The 15968-nt window shown below is 38.3% G+C and overlaps 1 protein-coding gene across 3 annotated transcripts in view; it reads right to left on the bottom strand.

Annotated features, from left to right (window-relative positions):
- The window catches only part of SCAF8 (SR-related CTD-associated factor 8), a 196285-nt gene extending 181027 nt beyond the window's left edge, over positions 1 to 15258 (bottom strand). For all 3 annotated transcript variants that reach the window (XR_825353.1, XM_010840850.1, XM_010840849.1), the window contains exon 1: positions 10701 to 15258. Coding sequence is in view for 2 of the 3 variants with exons in the window: in XM_010840850.1 (XP_010839152.1) it covers positions 10701 to 10718 (18 nt within the window). In the remaining variant the exon portion in view is untranslated. The remainder of the gene's footprint in view (positions 1 to 10700) is intronic.
- Between the last annotated feature and the right edge of the window lie 710 nt (positions 15259 to 15968).

Here is a 15968-nt window from a genome sequence, read left to right as displayed (position 1 = left end):
CAGAGGGTGTACTGCCTGTTGTATAATACGTCTTTGCCAAGGAATGCAGGTTTCCTATGGCATCTTATTCTATGAGCAGGAAAGCAGCAGCCCAGGAGTTTGTTGCTCATTCTGGTCCAAGTTCGGCATAATGCAATAATAATTTACTACAAACCACCAATTCCTATTCCGCCTCCACCTACAACATACAGAAAAATCTCACTCAGTTATACTGAAAAAGTGAAAACAGTGAACCAAGACAGAGAGCAGAAACTTCTAATTCGGCTGCTAACTATGTGCCTCTCATAAGCTGTGACTCAACAAATTTCATCATCTTTGGGTCTTGATTCTTCACCCATCTATTAAATGATATACTATCACAAGTGTTTCTGGTCTAAAACTTGTAATTTCTGGAAATCAAGTTGAAGCATTAACAAGGAAGTAAACAAGGAACCCAATCATAGAACTGATAACTACAAATGTGTAACATGAGTGTAAGGGTCTCTGCTGGGTGCTGTGCTCAGTCCTGTCTGACTCTGCAACCCCGGGACTGCAGCCCACCAGGCTCCTCTGTCCATGGGATTCTCCAGACAAGAATACTGGAGTGTATTGTCATTTCCTTCTCCAGGGGATCTTCCTGACCCAGGGATCGAACCCGTCTCTTGCATTGGCAGGCAAATTCTTTACCACTGTGCCACCTGGGAAGCCAAGGGTCTCTAGCTACATCATTCTAAAATCAAAGAGAACAGGACTTTCCCAGTGGTACAGTTGATAAGACCTGCCAATGCAGGAGATGTGGGTTCTATGCCTGATCCAGGAAGATTCCACATGTTGTCGAGCAACCAAATCCATGCAACACAACCACCGAGCCCGGAAAGAGCCCACACTGCAACTACTGTAGCTCACGTGCCCCAGAGCCCACGTGCCACAAAAGGAGAAGTCACCACAGTGAGAAGCCTGTGCAGTGAAGGAAGAGTAGTAGCCTCCACTTGCTTCAACTAGAGATAGCCTGTGCACAGCAACAAAGACCCAGCACAGCCAAAAATAAATATAATTCATTTTTAAAAATCAGAGAACAGAAATGATTCTCCATGGGAGAAAACAAAAGGTATAAACACACACATACATATATAAAAATAACTTCAGTTTACTGGGTTCTATTTCTAATAATATAGCATTTAAATTCACCACAATTCCATGCTCACAATAAACTGGTTATTGTAGACAGGGTTAAAATAAAAAACTATGTAACCAAGAGGAGCTAATGAAACACGTGATCATATGAGTAGGCTCAATGTTAAGGAATTCTAATAAAATCTCATTGAACAAAATTTAAATCTTTACTTCTAGTTCACACAATTCACTACTTAACTTTTAATTATATATAAGAATCAGATGCTTGTATAAACAGAATTTAAAATCAAGCAAATTCCAAGCAGAGTTGCTTTAAGATGTCCTTATATTCACAAACACAAAATGATAGAAAAGGTCAAGTCTAAAAAACAAACAAAAACTGACTAAAAGAGTCTACAACATTTTGCCTTAAGCCTTTTTGTCTTCATCATATCCCCCTAATCTCCATCTCTAGCCTATTCTTTAAGTACTTGACCTATATCCACCTCCACCCTGATGACATCAAATTGTCCAGATGCATGGAACTACTGTTGTATTTAACAAACCAGTGGTCTTTGGGGGTTGAGATATATGGGTGATTTCAATTCTCCCCACCCCAACTCTTTTATTCTAGGTGGGAAAAAATGCCCCCTCATCTGACCCATCCTGCCAAATTACCTTCCTCCTCAAACGTTTTGCTCCTCCTGATTTACCATCATTGTAACTGGACCACATCATCTTATCTACCCTGTAACTCAAAGCCCTGGCACCACACTCTTCCTTAAAACCCTTCAGAATCTCCATTCTCCTGATTAAAAAGGAAATCTCGGGCATTGTATATACAAAGACCCTTCATCTGAAGATCCTTACCCATTTCCCTGAAAAAGATCTTTTGACTTTGCCTTATACATGTCTCATACTCTGTCAAACATTATATACAGAGAATAGTGTACACATACTACAAATGTCTACACCACTACTCTTTGTATCATAGGATTCATATTATCTTTATTCTTTGTGATAATCCATTCACAACCCCAACCCTTTTAAAATATGAGCTGAGAAAAAGGATGTAATAAACATGGTAACCACTCTGCAATGCCTGATAGATGGCAAACACGCATAAATAACAAAGCTCAAAGGACCTGCCAACTACATTCTAGTATTCCTTCCAACCACTAGTTGCTGTTACATTAGAACCTTCATGGGTTATTACTGTGTTCTAGCAATTTGAAAACTGTATTATAATTAAAATAGAATGAAAAAATTAGTCTGACAATCCTGTTGTTCTGTCGCTCAGTCATGTCTGACTCTGCAACCCCATTGACTGCAGCATGCCAGGCTTCCCTGTCCTTCACAATCTCCTGGAGTTTACTCAAACTCATGTCCATTCAATCGATGATGCCATCCAACCATCTCATCCTGTCGCCCCTTTCTCCTCCAATCTTGAAGGACTAGCAAAACAAAGTAAGCACTCACAGAATTATTTGGAATTACTCCCTGCTTAACAGCTCTAAGAGGTCTGAGATAGCTAATCTTTTGATTTTTGCAAAGGATCAAATCAACCCAAGTACTGACTGGGAAATTTTGTACTAGCAACAAAATTGCGGTAGTGGTAGCCTCCTTTAGGGCAACTCCTTTAGAATATTAATTGTCTTCAGCTAAGTTCGTCACAACCCTTTTTCTTGTAATCACTACCAAGGCCTTTTCATACTGTTCATGGGGTTCTCAAAGCAGGAATACTAAAGTATTCCTCAGTGAGCACTGCAAAGAAATAAAGGAAAACAATAGAATGGGAAAGACTAGAGATCTCTTCAAGAAAATTAGATACACCAAGGGAACATCTCATGCAAAGATGGGTACAATAAAGGACAGAAACAGTAGACCTAACAGAAGCAGATGTTAAGAAGAGGTGGCAAGAATACACAGAAGAACTATACAAAAAAGATATTAATGACCCAGATAATCACAATAGTGTGATCACTGACCTAGAGCCAGACATCCTGGAATGTGAAGTCAAGCGGGCCCTAGAAAGCATCACTATGAACAAAGCTTGCGGAGGTGACGGAATTCCAGCTGAGCTATTTCAAATTCTAAAAGATGATGCTGTGTAAGTGGTGCACTCAATATGCTAGCAAATTTGGAAAACTCAGCAGTGGCCACAGGACTGGAAAAGGTCAGTTTTCATTCCAATCCCTAAGAAAAGCAATACCAAAGAATGCTCAAACTACTGCACAATTGCACTCATGTCACACGCTAGTAAAGTAATGCTCAAAACTCTCTAAGCCAGGCTTCAGCAATACGTGAACCGTGAACTTCCAGATGTTCAAGCTGGTTTTAGAAAAGGCAGAGGAACCAGAGATCAAATTGCCAAGATCCGCTGGATCCTGGAAAAAGCAAGCAAGTTCCAGAAAAACATCTATTTCTGCTTTACTGACTATGCCAAAGCCTTTGACTGCTTTATTGACTATGCCAAAGCCTTTATTGTGGATCACAATAATCTGTGGAAAATTCTGAAAGAGATGGGAATACCAGACCACCTGACCTGCCTCTTGAGACACCCTGTATGCAGGTCAGGAAGCAACAGTTAGAACTGGACATGACAACAGACTGGTTCCAAATGGGAAAAGGAGTACGTCAAGGCTGTATATTGTCACACTGCTTATATAACTTACATGCAGAGTACATCATGAGAAACGCGGGCTGGATGAAGCACAAGCTGGAATCAAGATTGCCAGGAGAAATATCAATAACCTCAGATATGCAGATGACACCACCCTTATGGCAGAAAATGAAGAAGAACTAAAGAGCCTCTTGATGAAAGTGAAAGAGAAGAGTGAAAAAATTGACTTAAACAAGGATCATGGAATCCGTTCCCATCACTTCATGGCAAATAGGTGGGGAAACAGTGGCAGACTATTTTGGGGGTCTCCAAAATCACTGCAGATGGTGACTGTAGCCATGAAATTAAAAACGCTTACTCCTTGGAAGAGAAGTTATGACCAACCTAGACAGCATATTAAAAAGCAGAGACATTGCTTTGCCAACAAAGGTCCGTCTAGTCAAGGCTATGGTTTTTCTAGTGGTCATGTATGGATGTGAGAGTTGGACTGTGAAGAAAGCTGAGCCCCGATGAATTGATGCTTTTGAACTGTGGTGCTGGAGAAGACTCTTGAGAGTCCCTTGGACTGCAAGGAGATCCAACCAGTCCATCCTAAAGGAAATCAGTTCTGAATGTTCACTGGAGGGACTGATACTGAAGCTGAAGTTCCAATACTTTGTCCACCTGATGCGAAGAGGTAACTCACTTGAAAAGACCCTGATGCTGGGAAAGATTGAAGGTGAGAGAGAAGGGGACGAAAGAGGATGAGATGGTTGGATGGCATCACCAACTCAATGGACATGAGTTTGAGTAAACTCCGGTAGTTGGTGATAGACAGAGGACTGGCGTGCTGCAGTCCATGGGGTCACAAAGAGTCAGACACGACTCAGCGACTGAACTGAACTATCTGAACTACCAAAGCAGAGATAGATCTCTATGAGAGGTTCTGAGTGCTCTGACAGAACAAGAACATGAACTGGGATTGAGAAACTCCTGTCCAATAAGAGAAATTGTTATAAAAATATAAATCACTTTTCTTGGCATATTAAAAAAAAAAAAAAAAAGCCAAATATGCTAAGGATCCTAACAAAAAGCAGTCACTATCACAGCTCAATAATCTTCCCTTGTGGCTCAGATAGTAAAGAGCCTGCCTGCAATGTGGGAGATCCAAATTAGATCCTGGAGTCTGAAAGATCCCCAGGAGAAGGAAATGGCAACCCACTCCAGTATTCTTGCCTGGAAAATCCCACAGACCGAGGAGCCTGGCAGGGCCCCAATCCATGTTGTTGCAGAGTCGGACATGACTAAGCGACTCACACACAAACCTCAATAAAGCATTTAAAGGTGGAGGGCACTTGCTGGCTTGTTAAATGCTTACAGAAAAACTACTCAGAGAAAGAAGTCATTTCAGCAACTAACATGCAATATGGAAAAAAAAACTCACTTTGATGATTTTTATTCAAAGGGGTTGACATTTAGCCAGGTACAAGATAAATAACCTGCATATAGTTTTTAAGATTTTATTAGGTAAATGCACATTAGCATTATCAGGAAACTTCCTATTTCAAGAAAACTACACAAGCCAACTACTTTCAGAGTCCCTCAACTGTGGGTAATATTTTTAAACAGTATTTTCTTAAGAGTCCATTGTACATGTTTGCATGAATGCTCAGTCGCGTCCAACTCTTTGCAGTCCCAAGGACTGTAGTCCACGGAGGCTCCTCCGTCCATAGGATTTCCCAGGCAAGAACACTGGCATGAGCTGCCATTTCCTCCTCCAGGGGATCTTCCTGACCCAGGGATTGAACCTGCATCTCCTGCACTGGCAGATGGATTCTTTACCACTAAGCCAAGGAGAATACATGTGCCCTTATCACTAAATGAGGTCTGCGTTCTGTGCCCAGTTAATGGGGTTTCTCTTCTCTTCCTTTAATGAGTCAGTGTAGCTACATAATGAAAGTGTCACAAATGGGAGATCAGAAGAAAGGAACGAAGCTTTTCAAAGTTTGCCCCTTTGGCTGCATTGTTTGTCACGTTTTCAAGAAAGAATGCTTGCTTTGCAGTTAATATGAAAAAGAATTTAGTTGCTCAATCTCACTACGTGCGGAAAAATAAGAAACATGCGTTTCCAGTACACACCCACACACCAAAACTTAGTACAAATTCCACGAGGGCGGAGGCTTTTTTTTTTGGGGGGGTCTGTTTTGTACACTTACATCTCTAGAGCCTAGAGTAAATGTCTGCACATGTGTACATGGTGGCAGGTGTTCAAAAAACCATGTTGAATAAATATTTTCACTAAGGCAGCTTTTAAAAGTATTTTGTTTCTGTTTTTGATGTTAAAATAAGGCTTATAAAGCTCAATTATAATTCTGATTTGCAAATAGCATACTATTAACCAAGTTCTCAGGTTTCAGATTAAAGCAGGGTCATAAAAATTATGGCCCAGGGCCCACTTCTGTAGCCCCTCAGGCCAAGACTGGTTTACATTTTAAAAGAATTGTGAAAAAAACAAGATTATGCAAAAGAGACCTTAAGCAGCCCATTAAACCTAATTTTTACCATCTGACCCTCTACAGAAAGTCTACTGACCCTGTGAATTGAGATTTCATTCAAAAGAAAACCAAAGTTGGGACTTTCCTGATAGTCCAGTGATTAAGATCCCATGCTTCCCTGCATGGGGCAAGGGTTCAAACCCTGGTTAGGGAGCTAAGATTCTGCATGTCAGACAGTGCAGCAAAAAATTAAAAAAAAAAAAAAAAAGAGAGAGAGAGAATGAAAGCTTTAACTTACTTTCACCTATGAACTGAAAATCTGTTACCAGAAACATCTTTCACTTAAGACCTCCATTGCCTAAATCTCTAAATTAGCTTATTTGATTTGAAGAATACCAAGGAAATGACCTTTGTTTTTTTTTTTAACCAGAGCATAAGTGGTTATAATGACAAAGATAATAAGTAAAGAAGGATTACAGTTGATTTACATTTAATATTTTACATACTAAAACATAAAAATGGATAAAAAAACAAAATGGAATACAAACAGAAAAAGAAAAGAAGAAGCCAAATTATATTTCAAAGGAATAGCAAGAATACATTAAGAGGGAAAAAACTAACCAAGCAACTTTGAACGCAGCATTTTGACTTTATACCCTCAGGCTAAAAAAGATGAACAAATACTCAATTGTAGTTAATAGGCTTGTTTTGAGATACATGGGTTAGCAACTCTGAAACTACTTTCTGTGTATTTTAGGATCAAACAATACACAAATATATTGTGGACAACGGAAACTAGTGTTTTCTCACTACCGAAAAAGGAATTACAAATCTGCAAAGGGGAAAGACTAGAATGAACCAGTGAACAGTGTTGGACTGTTACTGGAGACAGGATGAATTCATGGCATTTTAGAGACGCAGATGGACAAAAAAAATTTCTTGTATATTGATATAATATATATATATATATAAGCATGTTCAAACAAATACACAATTTCTAGCTCAATAACCACCAAAAGAAACTAAGGTTCCTCAGAGAAATGGCTGATTCTAGAGTTGGGGTGGGAATATCTTATTATACAAGAAGTGAATACCCAAAAACTGATGAGCACATGTTTAAGATACAGGAGCCAGTGTGAAGGAGCTGTGCCATCAAAAGACCCCAATGAATAAAAAATAATCTTTGAATTCATACTGATATGCATACATACATAAACGGGGAGAAGAAAAAGCTATTGTAGGAGGCCGATAATTAAACAACAGACTCAGAAAATGACCATCTGAGTACTGATTCAGGCAAGAATTGGATGCTTAAAAAAATAAAGGGTGAAAGTTTGATGAGTAACAAGCTATTTGTATAGTTTCAAAAATGACTTCCCATAAGATATTTGTTACAGGTAATTCCCTAACAGTTCAGTGGTTAGGACTCCACATTTCCACTACAGGGAGCACAGGTTCAATCCCTGGTCAGGGAAGTAAGATCCTGCAAGCCTTGCAGCATGGCCAAAAATAAATAAATCCATTTTTTAAAGAAATATTTGTTACAAAAGGAAAAAAGACATTTTACAACAGAAAAACCTTGCAGAAAAAAGTTAACATCCTTTTTAATGGGATACGTCATGCGCTTCCTGAGGACACAGTATCTCTTTTGGATTACTCCTGCCAAAAATGCCTAACCTGAAACTAATCATGAAGCATCAGAGGACAATTCCAGATTGAGGGAATTCTAAAAATAACTGGCCCATTCTCATCAATCATCAAAGGGCATAAAAGACAAATAACCAACTGCTCCAGATTAAAGGACACTAGAGAGACAAGTGTGATGTGATTTAGATTTCCTTTCTACTCAAGACTTAACTGATACAATTAGTGAAATCTGAAGGTCTGCAGACAACTGCATCAACTTCCTGATTTTGATACCTGTACTGTGGTTGTTTTCAGAAAATACAGTTAATATTTAGAAATAAAAGGCATTAATACAATTTACTCCCCAAATGTTCAGAAACAAGGTTTACAAGTCATTTATGTGCACTGCAAAGAGAATAAGAAAGCAAATATGATTACATGTACTAAATAGTGAAATCAGGATGAAGTGTATATAAAAATTCTTTATCATTCTTGCAACTCTTCTGTAAATCTGAAGTTGTACAAATAAAGTTTAAAAAGTGGGGAAGAACCGTTAGTTTATATTTGGACATCATACCAGCAAACAGAATTGTGAAAGATCGAGTGATGGCTCCCCTGTACACAGCTGGCTGTCCTTTACATCTCAACTAGGAGCTGAGTGAGACCTGGTCCTTCCAGTCTCGGCTCTAACACAAGCGGCGCTTCCTTGGGAAGGTCACACTGGCCGGCCTCAGAGTCCTCGTTTGTGAAATGAGGACAGCACCTATCCTACCTTTCTCACAAGTTTATCCTAAGACCCACTGAAACATAATAATGGCTGGGGAAACTAAGCACATATAAAACACCATATATTATAAAGTGGTTCGCTTTTTAAAATGTTTGGTAAATAAAAAGTACTTTAAAATTACCCAAGCCAGACATTTTTTTTTTTCATCACAGCAAGCGGCTGTTTTAGAAACTAGACATTTGCTATGTGTTTTGGTTTGGAAAAATTTTTAACTTATCCAACATTCTTTTTACCATTTCAATAAATTCAAATACCTGTATCTTTTTTAAACCATAAAACTTTATAGTAGCAAGACATTACTAAAGAAAGTAATTAACCAAGGCATTATCAACCTTTTTAAAAAAAAATAAGATACAGTTGACATAAAACCTGTATTAGTGTCAAGGGTACTGGTCAATCTTTTAGATACCATGACCCAAAATAAAGAGACCATTATATCATTTCCCAAGTTTCCAAAATCATAAAATACATAATCCAAACTTTCATCCTGCACTTACAAGCTACTCAAATCAGCCCCAAGGAATCAAATCAAATTCAAAAAACAGTGTTCATAAAAGAGAAAGAGACACCAAATTTTTTTCATGTACTTAATTAAATAAAGAAAAAGTTTTAGAAATAAAAATAATCAATCCCTCCCAATTCATAAGGGTTTGATCACCACTTAAAATTATTTAATATTTGCAGAGACTAATTAATATATCATGACAAAAGAAAATATCCCTAAAGCTATACTTTCTAAAAACAGTTATGATTCCAAAATACCAAATGGAGATTCAATAGGATAGGCAAATTAGTATAAAATGGAACAGTGTAGCTTGTCTTCCTTCCCCATTGTTGAAAAGATCAGATCACATTCATGTTTAAGAAGTCTACTCCCTCAATCTCTATTTTGAACAGTAGACAAGCAACCTGGACTCTGTAAAAGTGAAATATTGAGAGGAGACCAGGCAGAACTGAGCATAGAGAGAAGTGCTGCAGCCACCCCGGCCCTAGCGAAGAAGCAAGCCCGGAGTCAGTAACGCCTGCGCAGCCGCACTAGCTCTGCAGCAAGGGCACTGCGCTCAAAGCTGATGAGGCGAAAGAGAAAGGATTACAAGCGCATACGCTCCAAGACGGTGTGCTTTTTGCCAGTCTTGTTTACAACTGTACCTCAGCAGATAGAAAAGTGCCTGGTAAACAGTAAGTATTCATTAAGTATTGGTTAAATGAATAAACAAATAAATCAAATCCTAGGTCTTTCAAGTCAGCCTCTACAAATCATACTAAGTTGCAGAATTATCTTAATGAATTTAACATACACTGAATTAAAAGCCATAAACTTTTTTTAAAAACATGAACAAATCATCTCTATTCCCCATTCTGACTAAATACAGCAATGTCAGAGTTCCTAATGTATCTCCTGACCTACAGTAGATAGCATATTTACATACTCTTCCTTGAGTTTAAAATATGGTGTATCAGAAACCGGTACAGCAGAAATAGAAAGATGAAATAAACGCATAAAATCAAAATCAGAGAGACCAAACACATCGTGTTTACCACCAAACTTAAGAGAACTAACTCAGACAAGGAATCAGAAGCCATGGTAACATTTCTCACGGGCATTTATGTCTTATAATAGTACCTCTAACAAAATCTGCTCCTCTATAATTAGAAAATCCAAAATTTGACTTAGTCTTGTGTCTCCAATACTACAGAGTATCTGCCAGTTATCATCTTATAGTTTGAAGAACTTCCTCAAAATATAAGATGTATTTCATTTCCAACCATCAAATTCAGAAATTAGCAATTCACCCATCTCACATAAGTAATATTTCTTTTACAAAAAATTACGTGGAGCAGAATGCAAGTAAATGCACAAGAGTTTAGATATGATTGATGCTCACTCGTAAGCACAACTTTTTCACTTCACCTATTTTTTGTGAAGAAATTCAACTCATTCCCTACATGCTTGCTTTAAGCTTACCAATATATTCTAAGTGACAACTTCATTCTGCTTCCCAAGCACTTCCCATACAATCAAGACATCATTTGACTACCAATTTAAACCTCATCATTTTCCAAAGGGCCTGCCTTATGTGGGTTATAATCATCTTACTATGCTTCTTGTGTCCATGCTGCTGGAAAGCAGTCTGTACAAGCAGGAGTAGAGAGGCACAATCCTGAGAGAAAGGAGCAGAGAAAGATGTTGAGAAAACAAAACCAGATAAAGTGAGCTCACTGAAGAGTTCAGGAGCCCAGCCAGTGTTCAAGGTCAAGGTTGATTACATTCTCTCATACCATTACGAGTTAGCAGTTGTCCAGTACAGGAAAACTGGCCCTAGAAAGAAATACCTAAAATTTCATGTACAAGCAGCAGTATCAGCATTAATTCTATGCCAACTATAGTTCTAAAAAAAGAGGAGCAAGTGATCATAAAATATGACTATTCAGAAGACTGGGGAATACTGTCCCCCAAATGCCAATCAAATTACTATAACAAACTCACTGCTAGCCTAAAATAAAAATGACTGAACTATATATATATCTCATGAATTTCAATGTTGCCAAAAAAATTTTATGCTTAATCCTGAAAATGACTAAAACACTCTCAAATCATACAGTCCCCCAAATCATTATCAACCTCAATTATGCTTGTACTCTAACTTTATTCATTAAAAAAACTTTTACCATATGTTGTTTTAAAATGAAAAAACAAAGCATAAAGGGCTTGAAAATACCATAATTACAATATAAAACTTAGGACTGATTCAGCCTAACTGGAACTTTCAATGAAATAGTCCCCTCCCTGCTCTCCCCTTAGTAAGAATCGTAAGCAGAGTTTTTATTTTAAATTTTCCATCTAAACTACTATAAACCTACAATTTCATAAAATGACCCTCAAAACAATGCTTATACCTACTAAGTCCTCCAAAGTATTAATTTCATATTTAGTCAGTGAATCTTGCAACTAATAGGAAACCTAAAAATCTCGTATCATTTATTTTACACCAGAGAAAACCAAATGTTCAAAAATGTTAACTGCCTTGGTCCAAGTCATTCAGCTGCCTACTATATCATCAATCCATGCATTTGAGAATCTTTATTTAGCATATACCAAGGCATTATGCTATGTACCAAGGATATGAAGCAATGAAATTATGTGGTCACTGTCCTCATGGAACTTATAAGGTGGGGGAAATTACTCCTAATTACTTAAAACTGTAGTCATCATTACAAGGAAAAACACAATGTTTCAAGGCAGTTTAACAGGGGACCTAAATCAGTGATTCTCAACCACGGGTGACTTTGGCCCCCAAGGGACACCTGGTACTATCTGGAGCCATTTCTGGTTGTCACAACAAGGGACTCTAGTGGGTAGAGACCAGGGCTGCTGCTGAACAGCCTGCAGTGCACAAATCAGCTCCTCACAGCAAACGATTATCCAGCGGAAAAGACCAACAAAGCCCAGGCTGAGGATCCCTAACCTGAACACCGGGGCAGGGAGAGGGCAGTGAAGGCTTCTTTTCTAATACTAAGACTGCTACATCTTTAAGAGATTTTCACAAAGTAGAAACCAAAAAAATCTTCTAATCGTTACAATTAACCAAAACTCCCACTGGAAAGTTAAACCAGAAGAGACAGAGATATTCCCTGATACATGAAAATCAAAGAAAAAGGCAATGTTCTATAGCTGCTTCACATAACTTCCCCTTCCTGAACTGCAAGGGGAAAATATAAAATCAAACTTCACACGCTTTTATTACTCCCACTACCTTTGCCACTGTCCTCCACCATCCCATGCCCACTACTAGACACTGGTGGGAAGATTCTAAGTCCTCTAGATAGGCAAATGAATACCCTGCATACAAACTTGGAAATGGAATAAACAAAGAAGGGATTTCACTACTGGTGTAAAGACAAGGCAGAGAAGAGGAAAATATACTGGGTGTTAAAGTGACTCTGGAAAGTCTACAACCTGACAGTTTAAAGGGTGAGCTATCTGACTAACCAAAGGATCCTAAGAACAAAAGACACTAATAATTTAGATATCCTACAGATGAGTAAAGAATTTAAGAACCAAGGTAAATCCAAAAATTAATCTGCAATAATTTTACACACACAAGCATAACAGATTCTTATATTCTTAATGTAATAATTCTTATATTTTCCACATATTAAGAGTTCCTATATTACTCAAGTGCCCTCGCCAATTAAGTTATAATTTTCTAAGAAAAGGGTTATGAACTGATTTTGTATTTTCCTTCTTTAAAAAAAAAAAACCTACCATAATGACCTCCATATAGAAGCATTCTTAAGGACTGAGTACAGATATGCAACTCACGTATAAAACTGCTGCATTCCAGTAATAAACTGGTCCTAAGGTGAATACACAGATTTAAAAAGATGAACAGGAGACCCTTCCAACCGAGGTGAGGGCTCTAAACGATCCTAACAAGTAAGCGCCACCATCTCTGAGCAGCAGCAACTGCGATACCTTGTAATGATGATAACTCTTCTGGAGTCAACTGCTCGGGTCAAGCACTGACCCTTAGGGAATCCTGTATTTCAATCTGGACAATATTCTTTCATCATTTCAGAACTGACATTAGTGGTCATGGGATTAAACTTTCATCACAATGATGCTTAACTGGAAATTAAAGTTTTCCCACAAAACCAGCACAGAGGGCACTTAAATATCAATTCCTGAGCCTCAATCTCATTTCACTGATGACAATTAAGAGGAATTTACCACACACAAAAAAAGATCCTCCGACAGTGAATGTGAAAGTGGGGTGGGGAGGCCATAAAGCGCCTTTGACAAAAGGGGAGGGAAGGCTGGCAGGCAGGAAGACAGGCCAATCATGACTGCTTCCTAGCGTTATGCATAAGACCAGATTTTCGGACCGAAACTTAGCCACAATTTTCAGATTAAAGACCTATATTCTTAACTTTAAAAATCCATGGCACATTTCTGTTTTCAAGCCAATGTTCGCTTGTTTTTTTAAGCAAGTCATAAAAGCTAAGCATTTCATATTTTGAACATTATGCTTACAGATAAATTGTGTTGCCTTATCAAGTACGTGGCATTTGACAATTCAGTGCTTCAAAGATAATTTTAAATTTGCCAGAGAAAGTTTTGTTGGGCTCAGCCCAAGGATAAATGCCTTTAAAAGCCAAATTAATTTTAAGGAAACATTCTAAAACATCCTTGTCTCCTAATTCTGTAATTCAGATTCCTTTATTTTTGCACTTTGTAACATATGATTTAATGGAAAAATATTACTGAACTATTTCCCACTATATACTTTCAACCACAAATTTTTACTATACTAGCAAGCATAGATATTCACAGAAACTTTTTTCAAAAATCAGGAAAAAAAATTATCTATTTTGAGTTTAAACCCCCTTAAAAAGTACATTCTTCTGAATCTTCTTCAAAATATATTTCCCTTCCTCAATTCTATAACTATGCTGTGCGCCAACCCCATTTTCAGAGGTGTGAGCATAATACTAGTAAACAAGAGAGTAAAAAGATGGTTTAAGTTCTTTGAAAATATATAAGGGGGAAAAAATACATACGGGGAAAGGAGACAGTGTTACATAAACTAAAGTGGGAATACCACTACAAATCTCAAGTTCTTGTGAAGATTAGATGAGAAAAGAGCTGAAACATCAAGCTAGTCATGTAAATATTAGGCTCCTTATCCTTCAGGTCAACAGTAAAATAAAAAAAAACAACTGTAACATTTCTACTCCTCCCTGCTCCATTGTGATCAACCACAGTGTACTAACCACTTGTTTGTATCTATCACATGGCAGGGAGGGCTGAGAATGGAGGGTACATATTAGGAACCCCCAAGATAAACAGGAGACACCCATCAAAAAAGTCTAGGGTACATCAAATAATTGGAAGGAAACAGGAGAAACCTTTTTTATATATAATTTAAATGAAGACCACTACTTAGTGCTGTAGCACTACATGTAGCAAATAAAAAAGCTACACAGACCTGTTTTTCCCCCTCCCCTGCAGAGCTGTGAAATTATCAACAATAAATTTGAACATATAGTATCCTTATTTTTTATTTCAGATTTTAAGGACAAGTGAAAGCAGATTTTATAAATTTGATCCAAATTATCAGCTACAAATTCATAAATAAAATGGAAGATTCTGAAGTTTACACTCTAATCTCTATCAAAAAGCAGTAAAGAAAACCTTGTATTCAAATGAAAATCCTTTCAAAAAAAAAAAAAAGGCTTTCTTTCATATAACTGTCACAGCTATCTGCTTTAATATGGAAAGTCTAATTCACATGATTGTTAGATCTTTTAGCCTCTTCTAAGTTTCTCAAATGCTAATTCTCCAAAGAAGGAAGGAAGGATAGAAGGGAGGGAGGGAGGAGGGAAGAAGAAAAGAATTGTTTAGACTATCACTATTAGACTATACTGAACAGAGTATTAGTGCCTCCACATGAAAAGTTCATAAAATTGATGCAAATCTAATTAACATCATATTAAAATATTTGTATCTAAGGCATACAAGTACGGATAAGCTGTGTAGACATCTACTTGTTAAATGTTTGTTTAATATAATTAAGTCTATTCACACTAGAGTGTTTAAAAGGTTTTAAAATATTTTAGGGCTTCCAGGGTGGCTAGACAGTAAAGAAGCTGCCTGCAATGCAGGAGACCCGGGTTTGATCCCTGGGTGGGGAAGATCCCTGGAAAAGGAAATAACTATCTATTCCAGTAATCTTGACTGGATAGAGGAGCCTGGCAGCCCATGGGATCGCAGAGTCGGACACGACTATTTTTATCGAAACGTGTCTCCCTTCAGACTAGCAAACTCAATCAAATAGTGAAAACTGGACAGCTGCTTATTTAAAATCTAGCCTTATGTATGACACGTGAAGGAACCCGTGGGAAATGCCTCTCCCACATCTTTCCTATCGGCATGCACAGCTCTGTTGCTTTATGTCGTGATGATGAGAAGAGTGGGGGGGGGGGGGCGGAGTAAGGACAGGGGAAATTTGCAGAATAACCTCGCCTCCCGACCAACCATCCCCTTAAGCTTAAGTCCCCGGTTGGCAGGTTACCTAGCCAACAATATCTCGGTTATAAACAAACACTGCTTGCAATGTGACCACAGATGATCATCCCAGGAGGTGCTTTTCCACCACTTCCCACCCCCTACTACCCCCATCAGTGCCTGCCTCATTAAGGACCGGGGGAAGGCCTGAAGTGGGGATGCCTGGCCTCCAAGTTAAAAATCCCGCAGGCCCAGGAAAAGAGGTGGGCGGGCCAGGCCTCGGCGGAACTGACCCGCAGAGAGACCTGTCGGGAGCCTCCGGGGGAGGGCCCAACCGGGGGGCTCCCCCTCCACCCC

The sequence above is a fragment of the Bison bison genome, unplaced genomic scaffold (assembly GCF_000754665.1).
Source record: "Bison bison bison isolate TAMUID 2011002044 unplaced genomic scaffold, Bison_UMD1.0 scf7180017864148, whole genome shotgun sequence".
Taxonomy (NCBI): Eukaryota; Metazoa; Chordata; class Mammalia; order Artiodactyla; family Bovidae; genus Bison; species Bison bison.
The sequence above is the reverse complement of the archived record's forward strand: the minus strand, read 5'-3'. Positions and strand labels throughout refer to the sequence as shown.